The 9,624-nt window shown below is 35.5% G+C and overlaps 1 protein-coding gene across 1 annotated transcript; it reads right to left on the bottom strand.

The window, feature by feature from the left end:
• Positions 1–5,759: 5,759 nt before the first annotated feature.
• LOC104746721 (vicilin-like seed storage protein At3g22640) lies at positions 5,760–7,998 on the bottom strand. The gene is made up of 5 exons (XM_010468248.3): positions 7,373–7,998; positions 7,159–7,239; positions 6,639–6,947; positions 6,230–6,551; positions 5,760–6,131 (listed from the first exon to the last, which is right to left on the bottom strand). Exons 1-5 carry the CDS (start codon positions 7,949–7,951, stop codon positions 5,938–5,940), a joined length of 1,485 nt encoding a protein of 494 aa, XP_010466550.2. The 5' UTR covers positions 7,952–7,998; the 3' UTR covers positions 5,760–5,937.
• Between the last annotated feature and the right edge of the window lie 1,626 nt (positions 7,999–9,624).

The raw sequence follows: 9,624 nt of genomic DNA on the forward strand, positions 1-9,624 counted from the left end.
GAGCCTAACTCACGTGATACCGATAGCTCGATGGACTTTGTGGCCAGAGAGTGGGAGTGGTATGTTGCTTCGGATGACGATCCGAGAGCGCGCTTGAGGGTGACGACCCAAGAGCGGGATATGTGAGGCTCCCTGGATACCGTAGCTGTGAGCCGCGGCTCGGCAGTGAGCCGGTATGTCTCGAGGGTTGCGATCCGAGAGCGAGGGGAGTGGGCGCGTGAGACTCCCTGGATACCGTAGCTGTAGGCTGTGGCCTGGCAGTGAGCCGGTATGACTCGAAGGTTGCGACCTGAGAGCGGGGGGAGTGTGTGTGTGTGAGTGACTTCCTGGATGTCGTAGCTTAAGGCGGTTGGCCTGATAGCGAGCCGGCATGATTCGATGGTTGCGACCACGGACGGGGGAAGCACTGAGTTGTGAGCAAATAGTGTTTATGATGCGAGTATATTGGCTAGAGAGAGACCTCGAGGGTCAGTCGGAGGTGTGCGGGCTGTTGCGACAGTGGCACGGGAAACCTTGGCTGACGGTGTTTAGTCCGGTCTGGGGACGTGCGGGCCGTGCAGACGGTGGCACGGAGGTCCTTGGCAGATGGACGGTATTGCGGGATTCGGGGACGAATCCATATTGGTGGGGGAGAATTGTAACACCCGCAAACCAAATTTTGGTATTTTGGTAAGGGTGTCGATCGACACCTCCTAGTGAGGCATCGATCGACACCAATTGTGGTCGGTTTGGTCGGTTCAATTTTAATTGTCCGGTTTGCGTGGTTGGTTTAGGGAATCCCTAAATCGAGTTTTAAAGGAAGAAAACGACCTAGGGTCGTGTTGTTTTGTCTTATGCGCCGTTTTTGAGAGGAAACACAAAGAGAGAGTGTTCTTGAGCTATTGGGAAGAGATTGAGAGATTCCTTGCTGTTCTTGGGAGATCCAAGGCTGGGAAGGTGCTAGAAGCTTGCTAGGAGTGAGGGAATTCGTTCTTGTTGGTCAGAATCTTCCTGCAAAGAGGTGAGTGCATGACCATGGCTTATCTAAGCTAAGATCTCTAGATTCTATGTGATTTGGTGCTTATGTGGTTGTTTCTTTGAGTTCTCTATGATATTTCGTTGCTGTCTGGGCTGGGTTTGGCTTCTGGGAGTGCAAGGAGCGGATTGGAGAAGCTTGGAGGCGAGATTCGGAGTTTCTGATCGAGGGAAATCGCTGCTCGGCATCGGTGTCGGTCGACACCAGTTGGGGTGTCGGTCGACACCAACGCGAGGACGGCTCGGGACTTTAGCGAGTGTCGAACGATGCCATGTGGAGGTGTCGGTCGACGCAAACTAGGGTTTTCGGGAGTGTCGGGCAGGGTGTCGGTCGACACCAGTTTGGTGTCGGTCGACACCAGGTAGTCAGTGTCGATCGACACCATCTGGTGTCGGTCGACACCCCTTGTTCAGTTACGATGGTCGTTGCATGCTATGTATATTACCTGGTTTGTTTTATTGATTATTGTTTGTGGCATGTAGAGATCTTATTGCTTGTGTGTATAGCCCAGTAGATGGGAGGATTGCCTCACTGAGTGTTTATCAAATACTCATGCATCTCAATTTGTGTTTGTGGTGCAGGTAAAGGCAAAGTGTGATCGTGGAATCAAAGGCAATGAAGAGGAGGATGTTCTAGGGACTTGATTGTATGGTTATCTAGCATTGATAGGTTGCTAGAATTGAGTCTTAGAGCATTGTTAGGATTGCTGGTTGTTTGATTTATGCTGTTTGGGATTAATGCTGGATATTACTTATTTGGTTATTGGATATTGTTTTATTGGTTATTTATTGGTATGTGGTTCCGCTGTTGGATTGTGAATGTGGTTAGGTGGCTAGTGGGTATGGGACCACTAGTTGTAGTTATTTAATTATATTATTATTTATTATTCTTTTATTAAAAAAAAAAACGGGAAGGGTTGTTTCACCATTTTTCTGTTTTCTCTAATTTTATTTCTTTCTTCTTTCATTATTTGTTTTTATCATCTGTTTGCTTGTTTCTCTTTACTTCAGTCTCCATTTTTCTGTTTTCTCTAATTTTATTTCTTTCTTTTTTCTTTATTTGTTTTCATCATCTGTTTACTTGTTTCTTTTACTTCAGTCTCCATTTTTCATTTTTCTCTATTTTTATTTCATTCTTTTTTTCTTTATTTGTTTTCATCATCTATTTGCTTGTTTCTCTTTACTTCAGTCTCCATTTTTTTGTTTTCTCTAATTTTATTTCTTTCTTCTTTCTTTATTTGTTTTCATCATTTGTTTGCTTCTTTCTCTTTACAGTCTCTATTTTTCTGTTTTCTCTAATTTTATTTCTTTCTTCTTTCTTTATTTGTTTTCATCATCTGTTTGATTGTTTCTCTTTACTTCAGTCTCCATTTTTCTGTTTTCTCTAATTTTATTTCTTTCTTCTTTCTTCTTTTGTTTTCATCATCTGTTTGCTTGTTTCTCTTCACTTCAGTCTCCATTTATCTTCTTTTTCTAATTTTATTTCTTTCTTCTTTCTTTACTTGTTTTCATCATCTGTTTGCTTGTTTATCTTTACTTCAGTCTCTATTTTTCTGTTTTTTCTAATTTTATTTCTTTCTTCTTTCTTTATTTGTTTTTATCATCTGTTTGCTTGTTTCTCTTTACTCCAGTCTCCATTTTTCTTTTTTCTCTAATTTTATTTGTTTCTTCTTTCTTTATTTGTTTTCATCATTTGTTTGCTTGTTTCTTTTTACTTCAGTCTCCATTTTTTTTCTCTAATTTTATTTCTTTCTTCTTTCTTTATTTGTTTTCATCATCAGTTTTCTTGTTTCTCTTTAATTCAGTCTCAATTTTTCTGCTTTCTATAATTATATTTCTTTCTTCTTTCTTTATTTGTTTTCATCATCTGTTTGATTGTTTCTCTTTACTTCAGTCTCCATTTTTCTTTTTTCTCTAATTTTATTTTTTTTTCTTCTTTCTTTATTTGTTTTCATCATCTGTTTGCTTGTTTCCCTTTACTTCAGTCTCAATTTTTCTGTTTTCTCTAATTTTATTTCTTTCTTCTTTCTTTATTTGTTTTCATCATTTGTTTGCTTGTTTCTCTTTACTTCAGTCTCCATTTTTTTTTCTCTAATTTTATTTCTTTCTTCTTTCTTTATTTGTTTTTATAAATGAATATGTTTACATATTTATAGTAATGAATATATTTACATATTTCTATTTCCGAAATCAATAAATCAAAATTTATCAAATTAATAACCTTATTTCTTTTAGACATATGCCTTGTTCGTTTGTGAGTCTCAGCGACACCTTCAAACGACTGTAATTATTGTGCATTTTATTTCTTTCTTCTTTCTCTATTTGTTTTCATCATCTGTTTGCTTTCCATTTTTCTGTTTTCTCTAATTCTATTTCTTTCTTCTTTCTTTATTTGTTTTTATAAATAAATATGTTTACATATTTATATTAATGAATATGTTTACATATTTATATTTCGGAAATCAAGAAATCAAAATTTATCAAATTAATAACCTTATTTCTTTTAGACATATGCCTTGTTCGATTTGTGAGTCTCAGCGACACCTTCAAACGACTGTAATTATAGTGCAATTTTCTTTTTTAATCATTTCCATCAATATCTTCTGTGAATCAGTGCACCATGTTTCTGTCGCTGGTTTTTTTGGCGATGTATTTAAGCGATACAAGTGTCGGATTTTTTCATCTCTCTCACTATATTTAGTCGCTGGTTTTAAAAATTGTTAAACAATCAGTGTTAAGAATAAGAAGATTACCAATCAATCTCAAATTTAAATATAAATAAATAAAAATTATCACACATTTCACTTATAATTCACTTATAATATACATTAATAAAAATGAATAGATTTATATACATAGAGGTGGAATTGTAGATGAATATATAATACAAACAGCTGTCGTTTTGTAGACAAAACATATGATATATAAAAAAGTCTAAAGTCGTTAAATATTTTGACAATTCTAATAGATTATATAGATTGATAATCCAATATTAAATGTACTTACTACTTATTTTTCTCCGTACAAGATGTTGGTTATTTATCTAGTTTTTTGGAAAGTAAAAACAATTATGAGTGAAAAAATACAAACAGATTTATAATCTAAATGACTTCATTAAAAATTTAAAACTTTATTTTAAGAAAAATCCATAAACCTGCCTTACAAAAAAATCATTCTTATAATAATATATATTTAGTAATTTTAAAAACTACTTGCAAATGGTTGATTATTAAAAATTTGGAACAATTGAAATATTAATATAAAAATGAAAACAATGTTTTCTCAGTAAATTACACATAAATAGGACTGCACTTACATGATTAGTAAATGAATGCAGAGTTTCTCCGAGTGATGTGATCTTAAATATTAAATTTACTAAATGTTTCAATGCTTCAATTAAACGGCTAGGATAATTTCTTTTAATATGTTTTAATAAATAAAGATAATTTATGAAGAATTACACTTAGTTAAAGATGTGAACATTTGAATAGACACAACTGTTCGTAAGAGACACAACTTTACAGTTAACATACATTTACAATTTTGCAAAAAGACGCAACAATATAATTTTTGGTCAAAAAGATAAAAAAACATATTTTTATGAAAGTCATAATGAAAAGACACAATTGTTTTTCGCATTTATTCAGCTTGCTATTATCATATGTTAAAAAAGAAAATTAAAAATTTCCCAAAAGAAGAACAAATATATATAATCCTAAAGACGTAAAAGGAAAGTTGGAAATTGTTACAAAAGAAGAACAAATTATATAGATTACTAAAGATATGAATATTTGAATAGACATAATTGCTAAAGATTTGAACATTTGTATAGATACAATTGTTCGTAAAAAACACAACTGTTTGTAAAAGACACAACTCTACATTCAATAGATGCAACTTTTTAAAGAGACACAACCATATAATGTTTTTGTCAAAACAATAATTAAATAATATTATTTTAATGAAAAGTCACGATGAAAATATGCAACTGAATTTTTTTAATAAAAAGTCACAATTTTTTGAATAAAAAGTCACGATGAAAAGACGCAATTGTTCTTTGCATTTATTCATATTGCTAATATTATATACAAAAATCTCAACTGTTTGTAAAAGACACAACTCTACATTCAACATATGCAACTCTCTAAAGAGACGCAACCATATTTTTTTTTGTCAAAAGAATAATTAAATAATATTTTTTAATCAAAAATCACGATGAAAAGATGCAACTGATTTCTTTTAATGAAAAGTCACGATTTTTTTAATAAAATGTCACGATGAAAAGACGCAACTGTTCTTCGCATTTATTCATATTGCTAATATTATTTACAAAAGTCTTTGTATTTATTTATATTACTAATATTATATACAAAAGTCTTTATATTTATTTATATTGCTAATATTATATACAAAAGTCACAAATGTTTGTAAGAGACACAATTCTACATCCAACAGATGCAACTTTCTAAAGAGAAAATAACCATATAACTTTTTTGTCATAAAAATAATTAAATAATATTTTTAATGAAAAGTCACGATAAAAAAATGCAATTGAATTTCTTTTAATGAAAAATCACGATGAAAAGATGCGATTGTTCTTTGCATTTTTCAGATTGCTATTATTATATAGATTATTTTACTCAGATGCTTTTATTTAAGTAAATTATGATAAAAAATTGGATTGATTTGATGCGTTGTATCTTTGTTTTTTTTTTTTCACTTGTTTTTTGAAAAGATCCACACCATAACCAACCTTCAGGTTATATTATTTATCAAACAGAGCCGTTCAGAGCAATTTACAACTCAAGAAACCTCGGTAGACAGAACTTACATAGCGTCACCGTTTTTTTTGTTGTTGTTTTTATTACATCGCCAGACACATATACCAAACCTTTTCACTCGTAGCAACTTGTAAACGCATTCTCAAAAACCGGCGAAGCTGAAGATTGATTGGAACGATGGCTCGCGTTTCTCTTGAGTTTGTTGATGGCTACGAGTCGTTGGCGCAAAGTAGGAATAGTTTTGGCTCGTGAATAGTTTCTCCGCCACTTTACTTCCCACACCAAACGTCACTCTCGTCGCTACCGTGTCGAGGTTGCTCAACACATTCTCTTGCCCTAAAACACAAACCACCACTCAAGTTACCTTTACAGAGAGAGACACTCATAAAAAGATATAGTTTAGAAAAAAAATCAATTACAAACCCTTTCTTTACCTGCAAGGAACGTTCTTGTGCAGTTGGATGCATGGATACCAAACCCTACCGAGACAAAGTTCTCATCGTGTGAGACTAAAGTGACTGGATGACCTGCCGGAATGATAAAGACGTCGCCTTTACACACTCTTGAGACAATCTTGTGTACTTGTCCACTCATATCTTCTTCTTCTTCTTCTCCTCCTTGTTCAGGCCACCATTGTTGTTGTTGTTGCTCTCCTTGGAATGAATACGGAGAAGCCATCTCATAGCGGGCGCAACCATTCTCCACGAACGTAACAAACGTTGTCTTGGAGTTATAGTGAGGAAGGAACAAGGAACCCTGCATTTTTCCACAACCCGTATCTCATATTAACCATTTAACCTATCAACCAATAGGAAAATATAAGGATTGTTGACTTTGTATGACCTGTGACATGTTGGTCCAAGCGACGGCGATGCGAAGGTCTTGGAGTTGATCAAAACTCTCAGGACGTGCCTCGTGGAAATGACCAAAGTCGTTGGTGTAGGTTGAAACTGAATCTTGAGTAAAGAGATTGAAAGGTCTCAACTTCGTGCTTGTGTCTTTGTGTTTGGATTTTGTTTCTTTGTGTTTGTTTGACGGAGAAGTAGCATGTTTGGTGAGCTCCTTGATCTGATCTGGTGAAACTCTCCGCATAATTCCTTGTCCCGTTTGTTGTGATCCAGAAAATAATCTCCCTACCAACTCTTCCGGTATCTATATACATTTAACAATAATAATAATAAAAAAACGTGGTCAGATAAGAAACTAAAACTTGGTTATCAATTTTACAATAATCATTTCAGAATTACTCAAAATTACTTTCCGCAACTATACGAGATTTTCCAAACATGATTCGATCCTTACTAGTTAGTGAATACAAAACCTACTCTTGACTTAAAAAAGATGAAAAAGTTAAGAACCATACGTTGAAACTCGCTGAGAGGACTTCTTTGCTAAACCCTGTGAAGTAGGATTGCTGAAACTGGGATCGAGCTGGGAAGTAATCCTGAAACAAATCGTGGACGTTAATAGAGACACAACAACATTACTAACTCAAACTAGTACACTGTCTTGGTCAAACAAGGTATCATTATTAATTGTGAAAAAAAAAATATTAAGGATTTAAATAATAAGTGGACCTTGAACTGGCCAGGATTGTTGACGGGGACAATGATCTTGACGAAGCGAAGAGGAACGGTCTGGTTAGTGTTGGTGGCATAGTGGGTGACGCCGGAAGGGAGTCTCACCACATCACCTTTGGTTACGTGGAACGATTCTTTGGTTTTATCCGTCACAAACTCAACCACTCCATGACCTTGTAGTACTAGCACCACGGAATCAGCATCCAGATGGTGAGGCACAAGGAAAGTGTTTGGCTCCATCTCAAACAACGCGAATCTGTAATTTTCGATCCCACGGAAGAGATTCGGTGCGCGTTTTGTGAACTTAGGCAACATTTTCACAAAGCCTTCATTTGATTGGAACCAATTCTTGAAACTCCGCTTCCCAAAGTGGTAGGGAAACTCCGTCGACTCTTCCTGCCATCCCTCGCCTGAGCGACCTCCAGGACGACCGCCAGGACCGCGGCGAGGGACGTCTTGTTCCTCTTGCTGCGGGGGCTCGAACTCTTCGAGCTCCACATGGAAGGCTAAGCAATGGACGAAAGCTATGGAGATGAGAAGGAGAAGTGTTATGACTAATTTCTTGGTCATTGTCATTTTTGTTGCTGATGTGTTTTCTTCTTGAGGAAAATAATGGATTGCTTTGCTTATATAGGATGGCGACATTGACATGCATGGTGACGAGTGTTCTTAACACACTAAAGCCACGATTGGACACAATCCAGACGTTATCCAAAAACCCAAAAAAAAAATGGAGAAAACATTCAATGTGATCTAGAAGTTAGTATATCAATTGATGACCAGTTTTATATAACGATGTAAAAAAATCTAAAAACATTTCTAAATACCTTAAGAAAAAAACTTATCTAATATAATTGGCACTTAGTTTTGGATTTTGAGAATCATGAATATTTTTTTAACATTTAAGATTTAGTGATCAAATTGTAATCCAATATTGCTCCTAATTATTGTGTGTTTTACAAGATAGATGAAAACATTTGAATCTAGCAGATATGGATAACACTTAGGTGGACGTGGTACGTACGATAAGTACGAAGGTGGATCTTGATTCTCAGTGATCTTACGTTACGTGTCTCATCACCAAGTTTTGTTCTACCTCAAATAGCATGACTAAGACACTCCAATTTTTTGTTTTTTTTTGTCTTGTTTTAAAAATCTTTTAGCGTGTGTTTTTTATTTCTAGCATCACGTGGCTTGGTGTAGTAACTAGTAAAGTAGTAAAAAGAAGAGAAATATTAACAGAGTTACCTCGATTGCAATATATTCTTCAATATAAACCTCAAATTAAACTCGAAAAAAGGGGAAACTTGTCTACCATAAACGGAAAAAAGCCATTTCACGTCACATAATTTAAAAAAAAAAAAATGTAGAGGCAACGTTTAATTATAACCAAACCATTCACGAGCGTTTTATTTAGAAGCCAGACCATTTTTATTTGTGTCATAGTTTACTTTTTTTTTTTTTTGTTGGTTTCTTCTCAATTCCGCATGGCTTCTTCAACTGAACGTTCGTTGTTTTCTATTGATATAATAGAAGAAATATTTTGTAGGACTCCAATCGAATATTTGACGCAATTCAAATTGACGTGTAAACAATGGCACGCTCTCTTGAACGACAAGAGATTCATTTACAAGTACTTGGATCTTGTCCAAGATCAAGAACTTTTCATAATGTTCAGATCATCGATCCGGTGAACCGCGCGTGAACGTTGAAAGAAAAGAAGATAATGTGAAGAAAGTGCGTTGATAAAGAGTTCTGATTCGTTTGTGCAGAGCTGATAGGAACCTGAGTTGGTGTAGAAGTGTTTGCTGCATCATGGTGAGTACTGAGTCGTAACAAGTGAGTTTGCCCTGGTTAGTGGGAGATGTTGTTGGTAAGATAGCTGATCCAGTGTGAGTGATAGGCAAGAAATTACCATCTCCCATCATGACAGTGTCCGCACCAATGTACTGCATGTCATGACTCTTGACTGCTGCAGGTGATTCTGAGAACTCGTAATATGTGCAGTGGCTCCACTGTCTGTAGTCCACTCATGTCCTCCCTGATATTGGGCGTCTGTGATCCCCAAGGCAGCCAATGTAGCAGGCAAGTCAGACTGATACGTGTTGTCAAAGCGATGCCAACACTTGAATACACCGTGACCCACTTTTCCACAAATTTCACACACTAGTCTACCATCAACAGTGTAACCGGAGACAACAGAGCCTGGAGAACTAGTAACAGAGGGTGATATATGTTGGTGAAACCTC

Source organism: Camelina sativa, chromosome 15, assembly GCF_030686135.1.
Source record: "Camelina sativa cultivar CO46 ecotype springtype chromosome 15, ASM3068613v1".
Taxonomy (NCBI): domain Eukaryota; kingdom Viridiplantae; phylum Streptophyta; class Magnoliopsida; order Brassicales; family Brassicaceae; genus Camelina; species Camelina sativa.

Coding starts and splice junctions, on each gene's coding strand:
- LOC104746721 (XM_010468248.3), bottom strand. CDS start 7,951: ATGACAATGACCAAGAAATTAGTCATAACACTTCTCCTTCTCATCTCC. Junction 7,240..7,372: donor ACAATCCTGGCCAGTTCAAG/GTCCACTTATTA, acceptor GATTTGTTTCAG/GATTACTTCCCAGCTCGATC. Junction 6,132..6,229: donor CACAAGAACGTTCCTTGCAG/GTAAAGAAAGGG, acceptor TTTGTGTTTTAG/GGCAAGAGAATGTGTTGAGC.